Consider the following 25,818-nt stretch of genomic DNA (forward strand, 5'->3'; position numbering starts at 1 on the left):
GAATGTCAGCACTCGGGTGGAACTGATAGGGTCCAGAGTGCACATGTGAGGGAAGGCACATTGACGGTTTAACATGTTTAAATAGTTGACAAGCTATCAAATTTAATCAAAACAATATTTATTTTGTATATTTCACAGAGACAGTATTGTATGTTACATACATATTCTCAAATTTAAGTGAGTTTGAACTTGAAACCAACAGTGCAAAGCGTGTGAAAAAATGAAGAACTAATATACAGAACATGTTCATCCATAGTGAAACATACAGAGAAATTCTGATAAAAAAAAAAGATACATTCCTTCACTGGCTCTTATTTCACAGAAAATATACCAGACGAAAAAAGGAACAGATGACAAGCAACCTAAAGTTAAAGTTGATCACAAGTGAAAACGCTCAAAGAGACGGACTGTTACTGCTTTTCCAGAAACTTCTCATGGCTCGCTGCCGTTACAGTGCAGACGACACAGTCTGATGGTGATATTGCTCTCGCTCTGTTGCCTGACAGAAACACCTGGAAGGAATACACGAGTGTCTGAGTCGTGAAGGCTGCACTGCTCATTTATTGGTAGCAGACAAAAGGAATCTTATTATGCCAGAGTGTGTTCATTTATTTCTCTTTAAGCGGCTCCTTTTACATTCTTACCCCTCATGATCATAATGGCAACTTAACACAGACGAGCTCCTACAAAAAAAAAATGGAAAGATTATTTACACTAATGGCTTCATGCATTTATAAGAATGGACATATTTAGAAACACTTTCAGATAAATCAGTGCACGGAGATGGTTTGTGTGGGCGCATGTAGGAGAGGTGTAGAGGGGTTGACTAAAACATTAAGAAATGACAGACTGTGGTCGTAAGATCGCTTTTTCGCTTCACAATGTGATTTGGCCAAATTGTAAACGCCCCCGGAGTGACCTGAAAACGCGGCAGCCCGGTCACAGTTTGCTCCTAACATGACGGCAACATTGAAACTTGGCTGAATTGGACAATTCACCAAAAACAGACAGGATGTCGTTGACCACAGAACATTCAAAAGACACAAGTGTACATTGCTTGACAGAGTCATAGAATATCAAAAACAAACACACCACAGCGATACTCAGGTGTGTATATTTGTAACAAGTCCGGTACAATCGTGAAGCACATTCAGGACACACATTCACTGAGATTTTTTTTTTTTTATGGGTCTTGGTCAGAGACTGATCGACATGTATAGAGAAACATTCAGAGATACACATTCGGATATCTTAATAAACATACAGTACATACAATCAGAGCTAGAAAAAAAAAAAACATTCTCCTCATGCAATTCAGTGGAAGAATCTGCAACATGACTGATCTGTACCAAAAAGTCTCCTCTGTCCCCACCTCTGTCTCTGTTTCTCTCTTATTTACGGACATTCAATGTTATTTGAGGCCTCTATTGTACAAGGTAGATTAACTTGAGGTGTGTGCGCGTTAACTCGACATTTAGTTTATGGTATGGCATGCAAGTGACTTTTTAAGTGTCCCACACTTGCAGAGGAAATAGCACAGTGACTTGATATGCCCAAACATTCGTCGTGTATGAGCAGGTACAACCAGACGTACTGTTAAAGGACTGCTGAATTGAAATTTCTACGAATCACTAGTCAAGTGGCTTTACAGATGTAACAAAGCACTGGAATACTGTACAACCTTGATAAAGCTAGTGTTGATCTTTGGTCTCCCAAAATCCAGTTTAGGACTTTTGACACGTAAAGTTGAGTTTAGATATTGGTTCTAAAAGAAGCCCTCTGTAAATTGAAGACATCATAATTAAGAGATATTTAGGTAAGATTTGATATTATTAGATGGGAAGGATAACCTAAGTAGGCTATTTAGACAGGAATACATTGGTTTTTGTAAGATTTTACACATTTTTCCTACTTACACAGAGAAAGGCGAATGCATTCTTTCCTTTCCCGTCTACTTGCAGCTTGAAGGTGTGATAAATGAAGAGACTAGCATAGCCTGGCTTGATTCTCCGCTCGCAATCTAGCTATATAATTTTAAAATGCTAGCCTATGTCACCTAAAATTTTTAAGGTATAAAACTCTTAACCCCTGTGCGCTTGAAAGCTGGCTGGAAAAACATTTGTAGTTTCTTCTTCACAAATACGGTTGTGGCTAAAATGAAGCTAATTTGTTGCATTCTGTTGTAAATGATTTGGTAAGAAATGTTAACGCTCGGCTAAAAGAATAGCTCAACATTTTGGACGGATATAAGATGAACGCCGATTCACTTTCTTGCTAATAGTTAGATGATAAATCGATTCCTCTCTCATGCCTATACAATACGTATGAAGCTACTACCTGCAGCTGGTTAGCTTAGCATAAAGACTGGAAACAGGCAGAAACAGCTAGCCTGGCTCTGTGCAAAGGTAACAAAATCTGCCTACCAGCACATATAAAGCTCACTGATGATATGTTTGTTTATAAGTAAGCTAACGAGGTGCTGCTAGGTGGATTGTGTTATGCTAACCTAAGCTAACCGGCTTCTGCTGATGGTTTCATATTTGATGTACAGACATAAGAAATACAAATAAGTGTATTTCCCAAAACGTCAAACTATTTAACAAATTACAAAAAAATGCATCTTGTTCCAATAAATGTCCAGCACATCTTAACATTTACATTTTGATTATCTACTTGATTATGATCAAGTAAGAAAAATTGTAAAACTGTTCTTGTAAGTCAAGCAGTTAGTTGACCCCTACGCACAGCAGATATGCACACACACACGCTCACATACAGGCAAGGTACAAAGAAACATGTGTGGTCCTAATCAGCAAAACTCTGTACCCTGTTGTCTTGGTCATCATAAGAAAATGTTCTCAAGGCAAGCATGGAAATATGCAAAACATGGCCATGGATGAGATGAGAAGAGGAAGCATGGGCAGCGAGGAGAGAGAAAGAGAGGTAGTAGTGGTTTCCCAAACCTTATTCTTCTTCATACCTGTCTCCTCCTCCTCCTCCTCCCTTGCATTAGGAAATGTCTCATTGAAAGTCTAATCCACAGATTCCTACGACTCAGTTGCCCTCTCTTTCGTGGGTTATTGGCATGACATCACTTCCTGGACGGATGAGATCATTTCCAAACATGTGCTGTCATGTGCGCTGAGCTTGGAGTTGTCGAGCCTCCCATTTGTTGACTGCTGTATCCCATCATGCCGTTCGTGTTGTAGAGATTCACGCCAGCCATGTGCTGAGTCATCTGAAAGCCACAAAACACACTTTGTTACTTAAAATGCTTTTACTGCTTTCCAAATTCATATGGTCCATAACAAATATGCACACACACACCTGAGTAATGTTCCACTGGAGCTGCTGGGCATGTTGCACTCCATACACATGCTGATGAGGTAAACCTCCAACCTGCTGCTGTCCCATCATCCCGCTCTGCTGCTGCACCATCATCCCGCTCTGCTGCTGTCCTATCATCCCACTCTGCTGCTGTCCCATCATCCCACTCTGCTGCTGTACCATCATTCCGCTTTGAGGCTGTCCCATCATGCCCTGTGTCATCCCCGTCATGTAGGGTGATGCCATGACGCCACTTGGCTGGGCCATGACACCCTGGGCACCCATTAAGCCATTCTGCTGTCCCATCATGCTGTTCTGTTGAACTCCAATCATGGCGCTTGGTTGCTGTCCCATTATGGCCATCTGTGATGTCATCATGGCACCTCCCATTCCCCCTGCCTGGGCTAAAGAATGGTATGACCCATAGGGGTGTGTCGGGTATCCCATTTGGTTCATGTACAAGCCTGCAGAAAGTAATCACAGATAGAAAGTGGCCATTTTGGCAATTGGTAAGCAATTACTAATTGTAATTCTCTTGTCTCTTTTGATGAAACTAACTCAAAAACATGGAGAAAACAACACCTGAGAGAAGGTTTTTCAGTTCTCACCGTGAGTAGCCATACTGCTTGCATGCACTGAGGGGGTGGAGGCATACAAGGAGAGAATTGAGTCCTTGGACAGTTTCTTGACAGTGCCCTCCTCTGCTTTGGGAGCCGGATCCAGGAACAGACTGAGGTTTTCAGGCACTGAGGCAGTCACTCTGCTCTGGGGCATGGAGCTGGAAACAGGCTGGAGAGGGAGGGCGGCGGGGTGGTGTGGATAGAGAGACACAAGGGAGAAACAAACAGGAAGTGGTAGAAGGTTATCATCAATAATGGAAGGTTGCAACCAGGTGTGAGAAATGGGGCAAATGAAAGCACAGCTTCAAAGTGAGATTTAAGCAAGGCTATGAGTCTACATGCCAATGGCTCTATGAGGCTGTGCTTAGGGTAAGTGGTGCTAAACGCTAACTTTAGCATTCTAAAATGCTCACAATGACAATGCTAAGACGCAGATGTTTAGCAGGTATGTTTACATGTTCACCATCTTAGCTCAGCAGGCAGCTCCCATTTGTTAATTAAGATTCAAAGACATTTTGCACAATGAATGAATGTACAAAACTCAATGGCGATCCATTCAAGAGTGGTTATGTCAGTCTGGACCAAAGTGATGGGCTGACCAAGAGACCGGCATTGCCAGGGCTTAAACATAAGGGTTCTGTGGAGAGCAGACAGTGTACAGTATGTGCAGAGTGTTATCTGTGTGCTACCGTGGTTTTAGTGGAGGAAGCAGAGGAGGGTGCTGGCAGGGAGCTGAAGAGATCCAGTGCAGACTGTGCCAGAGCTGGATTAGATACCACTGGGCTCTCATTACTGTCTGGAACACATCCTCCGCCATTAGACACTGCAGGACTTGGAGCAGGGGCATCTGATACAGGGTATATGGAGGCATGGATATGATGATCAGCCTTAAACTTGACCTACAACTATACATTAATTGAACTGGTGTTTGTGTGTGTATGCGTGTGAGCAGCAATACCTAATCCAAGCAGGTCCGTAACAGACTGGGAATCTGTCTTCGGGCTGACGTCTTTTTTCTGTCACAACAGAGAAAGTCGACACAATTAATGCAATATGTCTGCACTGACAAATGAGCTTGAATCCACAATGCTTTTTGTTCTCTAGACTCCCCGGTGGTGAAATGACCTTTCCACTCAAGTCAAAACAGCAGTTAGTCCCAATTTTCCCCCACTGGCTGAAAACTCATCTCTTCTTGATGTGTCATATGACCTTCTCCTCACTGACTCGCCCCTCTGTCTTTAGCTCATATCGGCTAAATGTGAAAAATCTAACAATTCAGGACAAGACAAGTCCCACTCCATTAATGCTGTGATACAGTGTACAACCAGTGTGAACAAGGCATGATGTGCTCACCAATTTCATCTTCTCAAACACAACTGGTTCCTTGGGTATGTTGTCACAGCTCTTTTCTTTCTGTACAGGGAGAACAAACACTTTTGTTGAGCAAGCAAAGACTTCAGGTGGAATGAGAGACAAGACAAAAAAGTGTGCTCATCCTGTTTGAGACACAAGCACAAAGCTGCTTTCTGTGGCTGTGTATTACTCACACTGCGGAGACATAAATCTGTTTACACAGACACATTGTGGGGACTTGTCTTACTTGTGGGGACAAAATGCAGGTCCCCATAATATAAATGACTATATTTTAGGGTGAAGACTTGGGTTCAGTTTAGGTTAGGGTTAGAAATGTAGTGGTTATATTTAAAGGTTAGGTTAAGTCTCCAGGAAATGAATGTTAGTCTATGTAATATACCCAAAAGTGATGGAAACACGACTGTGGACTCACCCTGAGCATCTGGATGTCAATGACCTTATCCATGTACTTCTTCTTATCATACTTGTCCCTGATGAAGATCTCTGCAGACTGGTCTGTCTCCGGCCGCTGGAAGCACTCAGGTAAGAAAGCCTCGTAGAGACGCTTTGCTTTGGCATTTCCCATCTCCTGAACACACTGATGCCACCCAAACACAACAATCAGTCACACTTTTAAGCAGTCTAATGATAAAAAGATACATCATCCCAGGTAATATTCGCACTGCATGTGGTGGTGTCCTCATCATAAAACAGCGTGAATTGTTATTGTGGAGGAGAGAGAGAAATAAAGATGCTGACTATCGGAAAATTATCACACTGGGAAGCACAACACTGACTTTCTTTCAGATCTAGATGAGCTGAACTGCATACTGATGAGAAAACTTTGTCCACTGTATGTGAACATAATACATGAATATTAATATTCTGCTTTTCTACCTCGCGAGGAGGTTGGACTACAGGAGACCATGGAGGATGACATGATGTGAGAATCTATCTTGCCAGGTGTCAAGTGAGGCACTTGTGGCAGAACCACAGTGGTTCAGACCAATCGGCGTCCTAAGAGGAACTACTGGCAGCTGCGGTCATGCGAAGGCGAAGAGGTGAGCGTAGATGCTTCAATGGCATCAGTTATACCCAAACTATTTCTTCATTGTAAGAAGAAATACAAGACAGGCTTCCGCAAGAGTTTTGTCATATGGTTCGTTGATCCGATTGGTTGCAGTTAGCTCATGATAGATGGTTATAGTTCATCCAGTCATCTGGCAAATGTTTTTTGAAAGTGCCTGCCCTTTTCCCAACAGTTTGGACAATTTCCCAGATGGTTCTGCGTAACAAACCACCTGGCAGGTCAGATAAACTTTCCTAATCAATCACTCGAGATACAGTTGCAGCAACCACCGAAATACTACAGAAATACTGATCCAACAACTGGTCATTTCTGACTCAGGGCTCTGTGCTTTGATACTGTTGCTTATACATAATGCATATAAATATATATATATAAACTTTAATAGTGTCATTAGTTCTAATTAATATTTACTGGCTCCTACTGCTACTTAAATGTAGTTACCATGGAAGAAAACAAGACTATGGGGAACAATGGATTAACAATTGGGCATTTTAGAGGACGGAAGAAATAAATTACACTCATTAAGGCATTAAAGCTGCCAGTGTTCTCCACCCTAACAACTATATTTCTATAGCAGCTTCTCTGTTTGGGTGCCTTAACTAATAACTGCCATTAGCAAAGGGCAAAAGCATTTGTTTTCGCCCATGCTCTGGAATAACATTTAACCTCTTAAATCCCTTATAGATAAGTATGTTGCTGTGCTCCACTGATGAGTCTGTCATTAATCCAAAATTCGTACTCCCTTTCTATGCGTCTGTTACCATAAAACTATCTTGATGTACCCCAATTGATAATAATTCTGCATTTATTCAAATGATTTATTCCTCCTTTCCTCTAAAAGGCCCAATTTACTCTTTGTTCCCCGTAATCTTGTTACCAAAAGGTCACATAAATTGCAAAAGAGCAGGCTGCAGTAAGCGAGTTATTTTGTGTGAAAGGGAGAATCAGCCCTAAATGTTAATGTCATACTTTTTCAAAGATTTTGTAGAGTAAGGGATAATTAGGAATAGTTTGACATTCGGGGAAATATATTTATGAGAGTCAGATGAGAGGATTGAAACCACTCTCACATCTTGAGCTAAATATGAAAACACAGCCAGCAGCTGATTAGCTGAAAAGAGGCTTCAATCTGTACAATAACTGAAGAGGTTTGATTGAGGATGGAGCCACGCTAACTGCTTCCTCCTGTTTCCAGACTTTATGTGACACCAAGCTAAGCTTACAGTATATGACAGTTTGATCAATCGTCCCATCTAACTCTGGGCAGTAAAAGCAATCAACATATTTCCCAACATGTCAAAGCATCATACCTGCAAATGCAAACAACTCCATGAAATGGATATCAGAACATCGGGGCATTAGTCGCTGTTATCACATAACACTTTTTGGAGTTCATCGATGAATACTGAATGAAAAGTGTCACGCTTTGAAGAACATATAGTTGTTGGGCTTGGGTCGGTTGGTCATCATGGACTGTATCACATTAATATTTTGTGAAAACCTATGTACTTTATATCACATATTAACATGTAGCAAATGTCCCCATCTCATTGTTTGGATCTGCAGTGTGACTTCTGACCTGGACCTGCTCCTGCGTCCACTGGTCCAGATTTACAGACTTGACCTTGGAGATATGCACCCCCAGGTTTCGATGGATACCGGCACAGCGGATGCAGATGAAGATGCCCAGATTCCAAGATGCCCATCTTGGACCTGTCAGAGAGAGGAAGGTAGAATATAATATTCAGAGCACAGGGTCTTTGGAGGAGGCCAATGAAGTCATCGGGCGACAGAAAAGAGATGGGATGAGAGTGAATCTACAATTATAACAGCGAGGTAGAGTAACCAGGTGAAAGGCTGAGGAATGATGAGAAAGACTCCTGATTAATTTTGGGCCAATTATAGAGAGACAAGCCTGATATTCAATTATGAGTCTGAATTCAGCTGGGAAATCTAATCCTGTGTAAGTCATGTGGTGTCCTGACACATAATGGGATGCAATCGGAGAGTTAGCCTACATAGCTGAGACTGAGAGGAGAGAGGGGGTGTAGAAAGTCACACAAACACACACACACACAAGCAGTCACACACATTCTGAGCCTGGATACCTGCAGGGATGATTACTCATTTGGTCATGAGCCTGTGTGTGTGGGTGCGTAGTTATCTGAGTGGGCCATTTTGTCCAGTTTACTGCCACATGTATCTTAATGGTTGCACTGGAGTGTCATGTGCCCTACATTCAACCCTGCGCTTTATAGCTTTCTATACCGCTGCATGGATCCTTCCTCCTTCCTTCTGCTTTCCTGACCAGAAAACTCTTCGAGGGGGGAAATAAAAACAACACTGTTGGGCTATTTTTCTGCTGAAATTATGCAACCGTCCTCTTCAGAGAATACAGTCAGCTTCAAAGAGAATACTGGTGCCTCTCCCCCCTTCGCTCCCTACATCTCTCTCTCATCTTGCCCCCCCTCCCCTTCATGCTCCCCCACCCTTCGCTTGCTCTGGTCAGCTGAAAGCACTCTGTCTCCACCCCTCCACTCGTCTCTGTTAACAGTCCTCGCTTGCAACCTTGCTCCAAGTGGATGCACTGCGGCCTTTGTACCACTAGGTGGAAGAGCAGCTTTCGATATGGATTTCTCACTGCACTCTCCTGTGAGCCAGAGCCGCTGGCACAGTGTTTGACAAAGGCCATTCTATGCAAATGAAACAGGAAGTTGAGTTTCAGAAGAGAAAAGATGCGAAACCTTCCTCTTCTCTTCAGCTACGGAAACGCTGTGGGTGCAGAAACAAATAATAGCATCTTGTCTTGGTTACATCCTGAATGCTTAAGGGATTCTACTCTTCCTATCATTAGAAGGCAATCATAAGACTGGCTCTGAGTGTTCATGCATTTTTAGGCTGCCCAGTTTGTACACTATAGCTTGAAATGAGGAAATAAAGGGCAAGCATGCAAACAAAAGAGCAAACCAGTTAAGATAAACAGAGGGTCACCAGACAGACAGAGTATGGCCATCATCCTGACCGTCTGGCTGCAGCATAAGCTGTCATGCCGGCTAATAATAGTAGAATTACTCTGCAAAGCCTGCTTAACCGCTGTAAACAGTGGCCCTGACAGAGAGAAAGAGAGAGATTGTCAATTGTGTTGAACCCCCTGAATGGTGGAATTTGTTTGTCCTCCACATCCTTATTCTAATGCTCCTCTGTGTCCTGGCTGCCATTTCTTATCTCTCTCATTCACCGCAGCTGCCTCCCTCTTCTTCTCCCCGTCCGTCCATATCTCTCACTCACAGTTCTAATTCTCCCTTTCTATAACACTCTCCACCCTTACTTTCTGGGGTTTCACCCAATTACTGGCACTGTTGAATTTTTCTCTCTTTGCATATTGTACTGATTTTCTAGCTCTTGTTAGCCAGACTTGTAGCGTGGCTCTCGGGATGGCAATGCTGGTCCAGACTTGAAATATGTCAACAACTATTGGATGGATTGCCATGAAGTTTGGTACAGATGTTAATGCTTCACAGACATTGTATCTGAATGACTTTGGTGATCCCTGAAAGTTTCAGCACAGTTGAAGGTGTCCAGTATGTTGGTTTATGATCAATTACTTGCAAAACTAATTACATTACTACCACCAACTTCATTGCCAGCGAGTGCTTCATTGTTGTGCGTATGACAAATGAAGGACTTGAACCCTCAGCTGCACTTTGTGTTTGGTGCAAATTAGCAAATGTTTGCATGTTAACAGACAAAATTTCGTGGGTGAACATGGCAGACACTATACCTGCTTAACAGCGTGTAAGCTTGTGAGAATGCTAATGTTAGCATGTAGCTGAAAGCACTGTTGTGCCTCCAGTAAGTGCAGCCTCACAGAGCTGTTAGCTGTCATGACTGCAGACTCTTATTCATAAGTAGTTTCCATAAACTCCCATGTTTTTCTTTCCAAACCATGTATGATCCTGTGTCCATTGGTGGACGTGTTGGTCTGATCAGGACAGAGGTGAAGGTTAGTTATTTAAAGTGAATCACGCCTGCACACTGCACCGCAGTAGCCTCTTTGGTTCCAATCAATGCTGTGCTTGAGTAAGAACCCATATAGAGCACGTCTGTCCAGCAACAATGCACACCTCCATGTACTTTCAACAGATATAGCTGGTAGAGAGTGGGAGGAACAGACATATAAAAAAGGAAGGAAAGATCGAACAATCTGTACAAATCAGGTTCTCGGTGTTGCTGGGTTTGCACTGCAGTGCACATTCTCCACTGTTGAATAAGAGTGGTGAATCAGCTTCCTCTTTTCTTTTCGTAAACAAAGAACAAAGGCCAACACCTTCTGTGAGGTATGATGAAATATTTATTAGGTTTGACTAATAAATCTGTTGCTTTTTATAGGGCAAACTACCCAAAAGTAGAGGGTTTGCATAGGAGACTGTTGAATCATCCTGGCAAAATCCGACCATGGTTGTGGTTGTCTAACACGCAGTCTGTAGCACATCAGGAGGGGAGAAGGCAGAGCTCGGGCGAAAGCCAAAAACAAGACAAACAAGAGAGGGTTTTATAGTCGTTAAATGGTGGACTTGAGCTGTTTGATAACCTGCTGGGATGCACAGGGGGTATGACGAGCAGCGAGCGCAAACAGAGATCTATAATGAACCTCTCTGTCACTCACCCACACACACACACTTATTTGTATTAAAACACTTGTGAGGACCCAAACTGGTTCCATTCATTTTGTAATCCCTCACTGTCAATATTAGAACACCTCCTTAACTAATATGTTAAATTCAAAGGGCTGCACCATTGTAGGTTTGAAATATTATCCACATAACAACTATGTCTAATTTACATTTGTAGTGATCATTTTTAAATGCATATTTTACACTTTCATACAGATTTTGTATGATTTTTATCCACCTTAAAGAGAACCATTGAGTCCCATCCATTTCCATATAGTATGAAAACTAATTAGCAAATTAGTTTCTTAGTTCTTGAACTTTCTGGAGTTGTTAAGTTAAAGCGCTCTGAGTGATTTTCAATTAAGTTTGCTTGCGTACTCCACTGCAGTAAATGTCAAGTCTGCATAAAATTAAAATAACAGAACATTACGTTGAGTGGAAAAACTGGAAATCGGAGCAGTGAACTTCAGCACCTCATGATGACAATGTAACTTTGTCAAAAGCTAATTCAAACTTAATGTTCACATTGCTGAATTATACACCTCGAGCAAGTTTCAAGAGCCTGCGAATACATTTTCATATCATACAGAAATAAATGGAAATCAATGGCTGCCTGGAAGGCCACTGTAAACCGGGAAGAATGTATTTTATTTATCAAAATTATGAAGAGATAAATCATCTTAAATAAGAAAATAGAAAAGCTAATGTAATTGTTAAAGGAAGTCAAAGGCTCTTGGCCAATTTCCTGCTTTGATTTGCTTTCACTACTCAATTTGCATGAGCAATTCCAACAGGTCCACCAGCTCCACTCAGTGTGGTACATACAACAGAAGCACCCCTGAGTACCTCAGAGACGACATTTGGGTTGGGGGAAACATGGCATCATTGCTATGTGCCCCTCGCACATCTGATCTGCAGTAAGCCCCCCGTCTCCCACAGAGCCTCTCTCTCTCTCTCTCTCTCTCTCTCTCTCTCTCTCTCTCTCTCTCTCTCTCTCTCTCTCTCTCTCTCTCTGTGTCCCTCCCTGTGTGTCTCTGCCTGAGCATCTCCAGCTGCACCCCATCCTGTAATCAAGACTCCCCAGAAAGACTTACAGTTCGCTCTTTTAGCACCTTGACAACAAGTCTTGGGCTTGATTGTGTCGTCCTTGGCATTGTTGTAGTTGTATGTGACGTCCTGGTAATGTCAAATAGAATCAAAAAACCGAATCATGCATCAACACTGTGATGACCCTTGTTTTGGTCTACCGACTTGTATCTTTGCTCTGCAGGCAGCTGATCGGAGTGAGCAGGAACATTTGAGGCGGCCATTTGTGTTCCCAGGTTATATAAGTCCTGGCAGACGAAGCCCTCTCTCCGCTCTCCTCCACAGGCACATGACAGGCTTGTTATGTTTACCTTAAAGCTTTTAACCTCACTTTACTGATTTCCACCCCCCATGTTGTCAGTACCTAATTGAGTGTCCTAATTGGGTTTAATAAAATATACTTGGTTAACTTTCACACTCAGCACATCTCCCTTTTGTTCTGGCCACTTGAGCCAGGTCATAGCAAACAGGGGCTGGTCCAGGATTTGAACCTGAAATCTCCCACACCTAAAGTGAGAAAAAACCCTGAGCCAGGTCATAGCAAACACACACATGATATTAACACTGACTCACACCTATGATGACACAGATAAATGGACATGTCACACATAAACACATTTGTTCATGTATACACCCACTGACTTGCACGCACACACACACCCACAGACACATGCATGAGCAGGTGCATATGGCTCATTAGCCTGTATCCCACAAGGATAAATGGTGCTCTCTGCATGCATCCAGTTAATCCCACAGAGCCTCAGTCATGAGCGGATCCTACGCCCTCCTACGCCGCCACACAAACACACACTCGTGCATACACACACTTGTCCCATCCGGCCTCGCAACATCTAAACCGCTCCAGAAACCCTGAGGCCAACCAGTGACCCAGTCCCAGTCTGAGCTAAACAGATGGACCCCTATTGATAATTTACTAATACACACCCACCATCTGTGCTACAATGCAAGTGTCACGGCTGTGATCCTGCAGGTGAGTCACTGAGTTTGAATGCCTTCTACATCAAAAGATGAGTAAGATGCTCCACTGTAAGTTACGGTTCTTCTGAAAACACATCTTTAGACTTGCTTTTCTGCTTCATTTGATCCTATTACTGATATTATTGTTTGTACTCTCTGTAGTTATTGAGTATGCGTTGGCATGGGTGTGAGAGGACTGATCTTTTAAAGAGTGCAATACAAATTTTAACTATAATTCACAGTTATCCACAAACAGGAGAGATAAATCAATGCCACCTAACAAAAAACACTGCCTACAGTCCTGTATTTAAACTCATCCCCAGACCCTATTTTTCATTTTGAAAGCCGCTGCTAGTGACACAAAAGGGGTGGACAACATAACAGTAATAATATAATAGCCCTGAAATACGTGCTACCTTTGCAAATGTTTATTGTTTGGACTTCATGGTATTTTTTGAGGTCTGTGTTGTCACATTTTACTGTAAGCCATTCCTGGCATTTCTATGGAAGCCCATTTCCACCAATGCCATGAAAAGTTTCTCAAAATTATGACTCAGAATCCCAAAATGATGACATAATAGCTCAAATAATGAGAAGCTTTCTCACAATGGTGACTTAGTTTCTCAAAATCAATGAGACACATTCTTGAAATCTGCATAGGCCCATGTGTCGTTTCCTCATATGCTCCAAAGCAACAAGAGCAAGTGGGTGAGACGAAGTTCAGCAAACCCAAATGGACCCCATCGCCGAAGACTTTCAACTTCAGAGGTGGATTCACAAATAGTGAAAGTTCAGCGGTTTTGGAAGAATTGCATAATATCAAACTAAGCATCCACATCCAAGAGAAAGCCAGCTTTATTCTGAGATACTATGTCATTATTTTAGGAATGTTTCTTATTGTAATAGCTCTTTGTTTTTTTCATCACATCGACAGAAATGGTCTTATTTTTCCAGTACAGTGACGAAGCGGTCTCCTGTTAACTAGGCAGAGCAGACTGACGTTTGATTTAATCACACTGTGTGTGTGTGTTTTTCTATTATACACAGTTGTACTTGGCTGGATTACCAACTGCCCCGGGGCCTCAAACTGTCAGGGCCACCCCCCAAAGCCCAAGGTTCACTGTGTGGCAATTGGTGTGTGCACAATATCAAATGACATAATAAGAACCTTACTTTATTACCTCATCTTCAGGCCTGTCTTTTAGAGGGGCTCTGTGTCAAAATCTAGTTTTAAGGCCCTCAGATGATGCTGTGTGGATCTGCGCTGTTAATAAGGACCCAGCAAGTTATTTTTCCCAGAGGCCCCGAGCAGGTTAATCTGGCCATAGCAGTGTATTAGAGACTGTATACACACAGCAATATACTGTAGAGTGTACCGCTGTGCCACCCTCTCCGTGGTACCATGAGACTTTGATCTCTATGGCAGCCCGGGGACCCAACCAGCCAATCACCTTGTTTAAATGGAAATCCCTCCTGGCGTCTGATTGGATGAGGTTAAGGGGTGTGAAAGGAGGCGAGCTAGGTGGTGGTGGTGGTGGTGGTGGTGGTGGTGGAGGGATAAGGCATGGTATTGCCAGGTGATATCTCCATGGCAACCAGGGCCCGGTGTGTACGTAAACACAAGTACAATGGAGACAATAAAGGAGGAAGGCTTTTATACAAACACACACACACACACACACACACACACACACACACACACACACACACACACACACACACACACACACACACACACACACACACACACACACACACACACACACACACACACACACAGAGCCTCTTGAGACTGAAGCCAGAGGTAGAAGTGTTGACTACATTATGCACCTGCTCTCCCCCCTTCCCCCCATCTCTCATTATTTCCTGGCAGTATTGAGGATTTACAGTAGAAGTGTCACACTGTGGGGAAGTGATCAAAAACAAATAATACAGAGCGTCCGGTCCGGAGAGACAGGAAGTTGGGCAGCAAACGGCAGTCAAAAAGCAGAGATATTGTTTCATTGCTGCAGCATCTGTACAGTAAACATGGAAGGGGCCTGAAAGCACCGTCAATGTATGTTTTGGGGTGTTTTTCATGTGCTGGTGTGTGCACACACTCGGCTTCATACATGTCGCCACTTCCTCTTCAATCACCCAGAAGGAGGAAGGTAATAAACGCACAGTAATCTCTGTCAAAGCAAACAAGATTAGACCAAACCTCATCATGCTGCCATATGGCCAAAAGCCTGACTTGACAGAAGGAAGGGGAGAGGACAAATGTGTTGAAGGTGCACACGTGTGCTTTTAAGACCCGCTAAGAGTAGACAAATGTGTCTGCTGACAAAGGAAAAAGTGATGGCTTTAGATTCTTTCTGTTGTAATGTCTTATCTGCTCACGTGGCGTTACTCTAAACAAACCAGCGGTAATTTCAATCATTGGCTCACACACAAAGGAACTGATTTCTGTGACTTCATCCAGTGAAAATTACAAGTTGCATTAGGTCCCGCAGGATCCCAATGCAGTCGTTAAGTTCCTAGCTCCTGTTGAAAGTTCCTGCAGAGGAAACGCGGCTTTATTCATTTGCACAGTGACACAAGCTGAGAAATGAGAGTGATGTGTAAATATATATAAGCATATATTATTCAGTGGTTAAATAATAAAACCAAGAACAAGTTTTTCGACATAGTTGACTGAAAACACCCTTCAGATTATACATTATAAAAGACCATTAAATGATGCAGAATAAATGTCACTTTTTATAAGGATTTAAGCTGGAGCTTCAGCATCCTTGGTACGTGTGTGTGTGTGTGTGTGTGTGTGTGTGTGGTTGCTATTTTCTCCCCTCGCACCTAATCTCATCTGCAGTCTAATTAGGTCAGTCTGTTGCACAGCGAAGTCACGCCAATCAAGAAAGCAATGCACTGGCATGTTTGGAGACCACGTGTGTGAGGGTGTGAGAAAAAGAAAAGGATTTCCATGAACTTTTTCTCCACATGTCTCCGATTTGGACCCGTAAAGACTGCCTCACCAACACAAAAATGACGCCTTTGTTATTTATTTTCTGTGCTTTTGTCAGCTGAGAATGGTCACGTCGTTAGATGAGCTGCAAGAGTCTGAGAACAGTTTGCTTTTTTAAACTGACTTCTGAACAGTCACAAGTATCTTTGCCTGAAGTCTAACAATGTCTGCAGATCTATTTATACCCTATTAAAAAGACCATGCAAAGGCGATACGCAGTGGAATGAAACTTTGTGTTGAAAAGCAAAGCATTCATGGAGTCCTGGTGACGTCTGCGGCTTGAGTCCAACACAGATCTCGACTTCAGATGTCATCTCAGCGAAGTTCTGTACAAGTGTTGCCATTGTCTGTGTTCTGTGTGTGTGTTGGATTTGACTTGAAGTGCAAATCAAGAAAAAACAATGGTATAATCATACTTAAGACCAAGCAGACGACAAATAGTGGATTTACTTTTCCCACTATCACCGAAGCCTCTAAAAGTCTTGATGTCTTACTTAATCTCAGATTACCACCAGGCTTTGAAATGACAACCTTTCTGCTCATACACTGTTTTGTTGAGGTTAATTGGAGGTTATCCAAAGAAAAACAAGTCCCTCCACATCCGTATTGACAGTTGCTCTCTCTTTCGGCAGCTTTTTGACTCGCTTTGTGTTTCTTATGAAATATTTGTGATGCCAGCATCAGCACCCCGGATCATTTTTACCTGCATTTGGCAGCTACCTGAAATAGACACAGAGATGCAGACGCAGTAAATGAACAGAGAGACAGAGGCAGAAAGAGACTGAGGGATACAAAGGGAGACACAGAGAGAACACCTGGATGGTGACGGCCATAAATGAACAAGCACAGACAGGATGGGGGCTTTGAGATTAAGTTTAGCCTTCTTACTGGAGGTCAAATAATCTGTCTGTCTGCACCACCTTTATCAGTGTTGCACATAAATCTGGAAAAAAGCTAACAGAACTCAATGCTTCCCACTCTTTCATCCCCTCCTCTCATGAAGCAGGGGTAGGCTTGCAGGCGCAGTTACACATTAAAGGGAGATTTTTAAGCCGTGACACGACTCAGATATGAGAGCGCTTTGTATTTCCCTGATGCTATTTGCGTGTCCATCCTGTCCACCTCTGCGTCTGTTCAGGAAGCAGACCTGTACCAAAGGATAGATCTCGCTCCCTGTTAAAAATGAGAAGCAGCTTACTCAGATCATTCATCAAGTTTTCATCAGGAATCCCATGTGCCCCTCTGCATGACAGCGCGCAGTGATTCACGGACATCCTTCACTTGAGAATCTATGACTGAGCCGAGAGCAGTGACACGCAGCTGCCCTGTTGACTCATTTCTCGGACGAGGTATGAAGAGGTCAGTCTCATCCATTTCGACACCGACAGTGCCACTGTGTTACATCAGAGCCAGTGTGAAATAGCACAGGTTGAGACACTGTGCAGTGTTATCATGGGCAATGGGCTAATACTAAAACATGGTACCAGCACCAATGTTTTTGTAAAAGGTTTCCATAAAACCTGACATATCTTGCAAGAAAACAAGCAATTATGCCAAAAAAAGATATGACACCTTCTTTCGTACTTTATTACCAAATACGATTTTCCACATTGATTCCTTGTATGTGTAAAATCGTACTTGGCAATAAAGGCTTTTCTGATTCTGATTAAAGACACAGGAGAGCTGTTCACAGCGCCGCCTGCGAAGTGGTTTCATGTGCATCGCACTTTATCTGCCGGCGTGTGGACACGTGTACGGTTTTGAGCATTTCACAGTCGCAGATCTCTTCACCTTATTGACAGTTTCAACAGGCAAAATGTTGGACAATCAGCTTGTTGATTCAGTCTCCAGCTCAGTGTATTTGTAACCAAAACAGCAGTGTTTACTCCAGCATGGAAAAACAGGTTCAGCAAACAGCTGATGACAGAGTTCAAGGCCTCACTGAGGCTACTCACAGAGTCTACAGAAACACATAAAATTGAGTCTCTGGCTGTGGTGATCCTTATATACAGTATAGAAAATAATCCTACACTACATTTTAGAACAATTGCAAAAGGATATTATGACTACACAGCACAGAAATTTTAAAAACATTTTCAAAATTTCAGTTCGTTGTAACTTTAAGTAATGACCGAGCCTTGACTGCAGCTATAGAGTGAAAATATTGGAGTGCCCTTTTGTTAAGAGTTAGACTGTGTCCCCATCTGCACTCAGACTGCAGGAACAGTCTGTTCAGGGTGACTCAAAGTCAGTACAAGTGTCTCGAGCTCTGTTTCCAAACTGGAGCCCAGGGAGCCTCAGGTGTCTGGTAGGGGCCCCAATAGTTGGGAGTTACATTCACTGATGATCACATTTAGTCATTTCATCCTGTAATACAGCTGTTGATGAGAGGTGGTCCTCATAAAATCAGGATCTATTGTGTTTGTGGACACCCCAGTAGTTGGGGGGCTGGCATGGTGTCGCTGCATGCCATGCTCCAGCCGTGCCTTGCACCATAGTACAATGTAATTGGTCGAGGGATGATGAATGCAATGCCGCATTTTCCAGCGTAGTAAATGAGCAAGAGGGTCGATTCATGCGGTGACCATTAGCAGGCATGGACGGGATCAAGACAGCGGCAAACACCTACCTTTCGATTCGCAGTCAGCGCAGTATTTATTCTCCTCCAGCGCCAGTAAAGAGTTGAGGACAGCCTGGTATCTGTCAACGTCTTTCACAGATTTGCCCGTCATCATTGCACTGGTCCACCTCCTCCACGGCCCCTACAGTCCGAGCCGGCTGCGGTCAAATAGCCTCTTCTGTGAGCAAATTAAAGCAGTGTGTGAGCCACTGCGCTCCGTTCCTCTTCCTCCTCGGTGTCAAAGCGAAGCGAGTTTGTTTCACAACGATGGGATGATTGCCTTTCAGCCAACCAGCATGCGGGTTATTCGAGATGCGAATACCCTAATCAAGACGTAACGTGGAGGAAAGCACCATGTGATTGCTATGATACAAAATGTAATGTCGACTGTAAGGCATAACAGTTAACCTATTACTGACAGTCCTCCAGCTCCCAGTCCTCTCTCTCTCTCTCTCTCTCTCTCTCTCTCTCTCTCTCTCTCTCTCTCTCTCACACACACACACACACACACACACACACACACACACACACACACACACACACACACACACTCCCTTATCGCGTACACGCACGCACACAATATGCTATTGAAATCCTACTGCAAAAGTGTGAGTAATCACTTAAATTCTCAACTAAAAACATTTTAAAATTGTATTTTTCAGCTTTAAAAATGAAATGTCCGGTCCTTTGAATGATCTCACTGTCAATATTTTAGGCATACTGCCATCCAGTGGTCAATCGTTAGAAGTTCTTGAGAAGTAGGTCTCACTTTGACCACGGTGTTTTCCTCCGGGACGCCGGAGGGCGATAAAGCAATCTGCCAGGAGGAAATAGCGGAGGAAAAATTGACGAAACAGCTGACTGAAGCGCTGCATCAAGCTAGTGAAGAGTCACCAAAACAATACCGGAAATCTTACTATTTTGTCTTCAAAATAAAGCGTACAGCGTCTTTCTCCTGTAAAAAACAAAACAAAACAAAACAAAAAAAACTGCAAGGGCATGATAACATGATAACAAATGGTTATTTTTTTTATCGATTGATGTTTTATGAAATGCATCGTTTAATTTTATCTCTTTGCCTTTTATTACTCAGAAATTTTACCCCAAATCATTTTTTAGTCGAAAGTACGGCCGGAAGAGTATATTTGAATCTAGGTACTTTGACGTTAGTAAACGCGTGACTAAACGGGCGATTACGGAAATAAGTGCGTAGTCAGAATCAAATAAATAAAGGATTAATATCGAGTCACCACCTGTGTAAGCCTGTAACACTGTCCACAATGTCCAGGCAATCCAGCCGAACAACAGACAACAAGAAGATGGTAGGCGACTCCCGCAGGATTAACGTCAACCAAAGCTATCTAGCCTAGCTAGCAAAATGCTAACCGTAACTAGCTAACAAAACAACTGGCTACATTATTTGTCAGCGAACTAAACTACTTGTCAACCATGTATCTTTACAAGACAGTTTTGGTTAGATACACGAAAAGCATTTGAACCAATTGACTTTATATTTCATTCATTGTTTAAGAGCACTAGCTTTGACAGGAAGTGCAGTTCGTTGCAGCATGCAAGCTAAACAGTTAGCCTCCGTAGCTGTACAGGGTTCCTTCCCAGTCCGTTCACGTTAAAGATAACTTTCTAAATGAAATCCATAATATTTGATTGCAACAAATACCGCCGTAATGCATTCTCACCTGGGAAAAAAACACACAGCATTCAACATAATTTCTGAGCTGAGCGACAGTGTCAGACTAAGTTTGTTAAAGACTTTTTGCTGAAGCAATAAGTCACAGTACGGTAGTATTAAACGGTCAGTATCATCACTGCCATGCAGGGAGTCAATACTCATGTTCAGCTTTGGTTCAGCTTTTATTTGCACTATTCATGGTTTGCGTTACAATTTTACAGCCATGGTGAAGACACAGCCTTCAGTGTTAATACTGAAAATATTTTTTCATGATGCCAATAAATTACAGAGGGTATATAGGGTTTTTCCTTTTTCTTCTTCTTCTTCTTACTATTATCAAAATCTTTAATTTTTATGACTGCTGTTTCATTTCAGCACCAGGAGCTGTCCATATAGCATGACCTGTTGTACTTCCTTGTGCAGAAAGTAACCCTGTAACTGTTTCCACGCCTCTCTTCACATTGAAGGATTATTAGATGATGGTTTATTTCATTTGGAGTAGGCAAAATAACACAAGACTTATGTTGTTTTCTCTCTTGTAGAACTCTGAGCTGTTCACTCTGACTTACGGGGCCCTGGTCACCCAGCTTTGCAAAGACTATGAGAATGATGAGGAGGTCAACAAGCAGCTGGACAAGATGTAAGGAGCCCCATCGACTGTCATGAGCTATGACCACACCCAGCTGTAGTTTCCATGTAGTGTAGATGCCATCAGAATTGTTGTTATCAGTGATTTATGCACAAAAACATTTTATTTTCTTTCTGTGTTATTAATTACACAGATTCTTTACATATCACAAAATATCTGTTTTCATCTGGCTTCGAAAATTTCATACAATTGTAAAAATGTGGTGGAATTTGCTATCTGTACAGTAAGTATATCACATACCACCTTCAAATATCCAGCGAAATGCCAGAACCATACCAAAGTCCCATACAGCACTGAACATATTGTGCGTTGGTGTTTAATAATGACTGTAAATAAAGATGGACGATGTGTCTTCACTTCCTCCCACTGTATAAAAATGAAGCCAAAATATTCAAGATAACAGGCGTTGCCATCTTACACTAGTGATGTCTGCACCACAGTGATCAGGGAGTGGAGCATCCCGGCTCCTTCGTGGGTTGGGGTTAACTGCCAATCGTGAGGTCAAACCCTCTTTTTATAGCAGCAATAACTAATTGAAACCAAACTTGACATTAAAATGAACACGTAAACATACACCAGTGTGATACAAGCTACCTAAAATGACAGAAACATTTATTTGGCATGTTGTTCTGGGTTTTTTTTTTTTTTAGTTTGGTCCTTGTCCCATCTGCTACATGGAAAGGATGAGATTTATGACCTATTCTGTAGCCAGCCACCAGGGGGCGATCAAGATGTTTTGGCTTCTCTTTTGAGAGGCTGTCATGTCATCTGTCTTTATATACAGTCAGTGGTGTCTAACTACTACAAGATGTAGCCCTGCTCTCTGCATTGCATAGATGTTATAACCCTGCACGCACACATTGAGCGCATAAGCTGAGTTGCTTTGCTTTAACATGTTAAAGTTTAACTTGCTTGTTTAACCAAGGGAAGAGAAGTGATTTTCTTTGGCCTCTTGGGTGTCTCCCTTTAACTCACACCTTCACACTGCTCTGACACATTATGCGGCTTTCCGTTCATAATGTACCCGGACACAAACTAAAGCACAGAGATGAAATAATCAGGTTTTATTTCTCGCACTTCTGTGTCAGAGGTTCCTTTCTGCTTTTGTAATTTCTCAGAGCCCATGGGGCCCTTGAAGAAGAGAATGCTGATATGTGTTTTTATGAGAGACAAAAAAAAATAAGAAGTCTCTGGAAGGCTATGCTGGATACAGTTCTCCCAGAAAATAAGATTAAGAAAAATCGTTGGGTTTATAACTCAAAAATTCAAAACATCCTGTCACGCTGACAGGACTTTGGACTGGATGTACTTTGCTTTTCTGGTTGTGCAGCAACCCTAAGCTCTCTCAAAGCTAAGTCATGATGGGGCTTTTCTTACCTGGCCTTAGAAGGCAGTGGGTCTGCGCTGCCCACCCTGCCAGTCACCAGCCAGCTGGTCAGAGGAAGACCATGTTAGGATGGGGATGTATCGGTTGGCTTCAGATTCTGTAGAAAGAATAAGTTGACTTGACCTTATGAGAATTATCACCATTTGCCAAGCGCATGACCAAAAATGTTTGCATTTGGAACTGACTTCTAAGTCATTGCTATCAGTTTTCATCAGTACTTTTCTGCGAGTATTTGGAGGAATAATGACTTTATCTCTCTTTCTCTTCTGTCTTTCTCTCTTTCGTAGGGGTTATAACATCGGAGTGCGTCTGATTGAGGACTTCCTGGCACGCTCCAACATCGGCAGGTGTCAGGATTTCCGAGAAACAGCCGATGTCATAGCTAAGGTAATTGGAAGGTTCCAGGCCAATCAGAGCGTGACCGTGGACTTCTCCCAAGATGGAAGGAGGGAGGGAGGGAGGGAGAAGGATGGATGGCAGGAAAAAAGAAAGACTAGACAGAGTGATGTCGGTGAAACATCCTGACAATTGAAAGAAAAGAAGGATGTTGGGAGGGGAAACCGATGATTGTGACTGAGAAAACTTAAAAGTTCCAGTCTGCGTCCTTCTTCCTCTTTGCTTTGTGTGGCGACTGCTTTGATATTCAGAAGGCGAGGATTCACTTACATGTGTGTTGAAATGTAATCTCGTCGCTCAGAAAGGTGATGATCACATTACTGTTGCGAGTCGTTGTACTTCAGTCCTCTGCCTGTGGATTTTTAACGCGTCCTTGTCGTGTTTCGCGATAGTCAGACTCCCCTTGCGACTGATAGACACAACAGATAACCAAGGCCCCTCTCAGGCCTGATTGTGTTCAGCACTCCAGCTGTTTTCAAGGTGTTACAGCTGTTTGTTGGGGGAGTCATTCCACACATGTAACCTCACACTCGCTCAGGGAACTGGCTCTTGGTCGTGAAGAGGAGGGTCATGGTTGTAACTGGAGGACCACTGTGGGACAGTGGTTTGGAGGTTGCAGTGATAGCCTTTCCTGAGGGTATCACATGACCTCCAGTGAATCTCTGAAAGTCACCTCGTCAGTTGAGTATGTGTGAAGGAGGTCGGCTGTTTGTTCAAAAGCAGATTTTCAAGATCATGATTGATTTCTTTAGGAGTCGAAGACTTAATCACACCACTGTTTACCAATATTCTTTTCCTGTGTTTCTAAAAGACTTTTTATTAATGCAAAGCTGCTCCCCAGTGTCTGACCATTTTTCGTGTAAAAACTAAAAATCCACCCAGCACCCAGGAATATTTTCATCAGTGTGGATGCAGTTTCGCTATCTTGAGCCAACCTTGATTTGTGCATGCATAATATGCATGCCACCCCTCCCGTGACACATCACAGGGATGAGTGCTGTGGACGAATGGAAGCAACAGTTCTCAGAAATCAGGTGTGTGCACATGCAACTGTCACTATGCTGTGAGGTCAGTGGATCAGTGCGCCAAGACACCGAAGGTTATGTTCCTGTTCAAATTTGGAAAAGACAGCATATTGTTGTAAGCAAATTGAACAAATCATCCCTTTATATTAGACCTGCTCCACCTGCTTCCCTGAGCCCTAGAACTCAGAGGAGGATGTTGATTATGTAGCTATGTGTACATACCCTGAGTGTATGCTAATGATGGTACGAACTGAGTAGCACGTTTTTGTCTGGCGCTGCAGTTACTTTTATGTTTTGTGCTACTATATTTTTGTTGGAGCTGCTGTAATTAGTTACAGAGCAGAACCGACAAGTGCCACCAAGGTAAACATTTAATCTGCCCGAGCTAAATAAACATGCAAGTACACACTGCTGTTTTCTATTGAGTAATCATGAACTGTTTTTTTTAACCACTCCTCACTGTGTTGTGGTTGTTGTTAGGTCGCATTTAAAATGTACCTGGGAATCACCCCCAGTGTGACCAACTGGAGCCCAGCAGGAGACGAGTTCTCCCTCATTCTCGAGAACAACCCGCTGGTCGACTTTGTGGAGCTGCCCGATAACCACAACACGCTGATTTACTCCAACCTGCTGTGTGGGGTCCTCAGAGGAGCCCTGGAGATGGTAAGGTCAACGCTCCAGGTCTTTACGGATTGATAAATTGATGGTTGAATCATTGATAGGTTTCCTGTATGAATAGAATAGAAACCTAAGTGTTTATGTATCTGACTCAGGTCCAGATGGCTGTGGATGTGAGATTTGCTCAGGACACTCTGAGAGGGGACAACGTGACAGAAATCCGCATGAAGTTCATCAAGAGGATCGAAGAAAACCTCCCAGCAGGAGACGAGTGATGGAAATGAGAAGATCCTTCCCTCAGCTTGGTGTGTCTCATACGGAGAGGACCGAGTCACATACAGACGGAGTAGATAAATGAATTCAAAACATCAAGACAAGTGACATACAAACCCCAGCATGTTCACTTTCCTTGAAGCCTCAAGTTCTAGCATCTTCATCTCCTTCACAGAAACAATAGAGATTTCCAGAGAGAAGAAACACTGTTCACCAACGAAACTCAGCTCATCATCGAAACATGACTTGAATATCTTGGAGTAGGAATAAAGAAGATCATCCTTTGCATCGATTGCCAGTTTGAGGGGAAAGTTATTGTAGCTCTGTCCCCGAATGACAGCTGTTGCTGTCGAGGAGGAGAGAACGCCTCTGACTGTTTATCCCTCATGCAAAGTTACTTTCATTATTTGTGCTGTTTCTCGAAAGATTTATGCCTTTTCGTTCGGCCATGTATAGACTGCTTTTTTTTTTCTTTTTGGTGTGAGGCTTGAAAACCTTATTCATAATGTTTTTATGTTTGTTTTCTTTTATTTTTGTACGAAATCACACACTTTATTGCTCCCAATTATGTATATGGTATGTTAATTTATGTAGATGGATATGTCAAATAAAAGCGGCATATTTAATACTGATGCTTTTCTAATGTGCTTTGTGAGAGTGGAGACTTTATAAGATGCCTGTTGGGCAACCTGCAACAGTTTTAACTAGTTAGTGAGACACGCATGCACGCACGCACACACACACACAGTGTCCTCTGTACCACCTTGTCAGCTCTGCTTCAGTGTACTGTGGGAGCGTTATTCCTTTGGAGCACCGTAGCCTCTCTGCAAAGGCAAACAATAACAGACCTAATGCCTCTCTTATGTTTGTTCAGGATACATGGAAGTAATCTGTGCTTGTGGTTTGCGTGTGAGTGCGTGCAGAAAAGGACAGGCCGCCTTGCTTAAGCTCACCAGTGCTCAGTTCTGGCTGTCACACCTGTGAATAGCTTTACATCACCCAGAAGTAACGAACAGAACTTCTCATTTAGAC

General features: G+C 42.7%; 2 protein-coding genes across 2 annotated transcripts; one reads left to right on the top strand and one right to left on the bottom strand.

Moving 5' to 3' along the window:
• Positions 1–97: 97 nt before the first annotated feature.
• On the bottom strand, positions 98–19,211 carry smap2 (small ArfGAP2). The gene is made up of 9 exons (XM_070985214.1): positions 18,758–19,211; positions 7,970–8,103; positions 5,734–5,898; positions 5,301–5,360; positions 4,906–4,963; positions 4,637–4,794; positions 3,936–4,116; positions 3,328–3,791; positions 98–3,238 (listed from the first exon to the last, which is right to left on the bottom strand). Exons 1-9 carry the CDS (start codon positions 18,861–18,863, stop codon positions 3,113–3,115), a joined length of 1,452 nt encoding a protein of 483 aa, XP_070841315.1. The 5' UTR covers positions 18,864–19,211; the 3' UTR covers positions 98–3,112.
• Positions 19,212–19,905: 694 nt separating this feature from the next.
• On the top strand, positions 19,906–25,418 carry trappc3 (trafficking protein particle complex subunit 3). The gene is made up of 5 exons (XM_070985436.1): positions 19,906–20,070; positions 20,981–21,078; positions 22,762–22,861; positions 24,376–24,558; positions 24,669–25,418. The coding sequence occupies exons 1-5, from the start codon at positions 20,029–20,031 to the stop codon at positions 24,786–24,788; spliced, it is 543 nt and encodes a 180-aa protein (XP_070841537.1). The 5' UTR covers positions 19,906–20,028; the 3' UTR covers positions 24,789–25,418.
• Positions 25,419–25,818: the final 400 nt, after the last annotated feature.

This window comes from Chaetodon trifascialis, chromosome 17 (genome assembly GCF_039877785.1).
Source record: "Chaetodon trifascialis isolate fChaTrf1 chromosome 17, fChaTrf1.hap1, whole genome shotgun sequence".
NCBI classification, from domain to species: Eukaryota; Metazoa; Chordata; class Actinopteri; order Chaetodontiformes; family Chaetodontidae; genus Chaetodon; species Chaetodon trifascialis.

Bases quoted from the DNA above. Each gene is read 5' to 3' on its own strand.
- smap2 (XM_070985214.1), bottom strand. From the start codon at position 18,863: ATGATGACGGGCAAATCTGTGAAAGACGTTGACAGATACCAGGCTGTC. The intron at 5,361-5,733 runs GTGAGTCCACAG...CTCCCTGTACAG, and splicing joins TTGACATCCAGATGCTCAGG to AAAGAAAAGAGCTGTGACAA. The intron at 4,964-5,300 runs GTGAGCACATCA...CTGTTGTGACAG, and splicing joins TGTTTGAGAAGATGAAATTG to AAAAAAGACGTCAGCCCGAA.
- trappc3 (XM_070985436.1), top strand. From the start codon at position 20,029: ATGTCCAGGCAATCCAGCCGAACAACAGACAACAAGAAGATG. The intron at 20,071-20,980 runs GTAGGCGACTCC...TCTCTCTTGTAG, and splicing joins CAACAGACAACAAGAAGATG to AACTCTGAGCTGTTCACTCT. The intron at 24,559-24,668 runs GTAAGGTCAACG...TATCTGACTCAG, and splicing joins TCAGAGGAGCCCTGGAGATG to GTCCAGATGGCTGTGGATGT.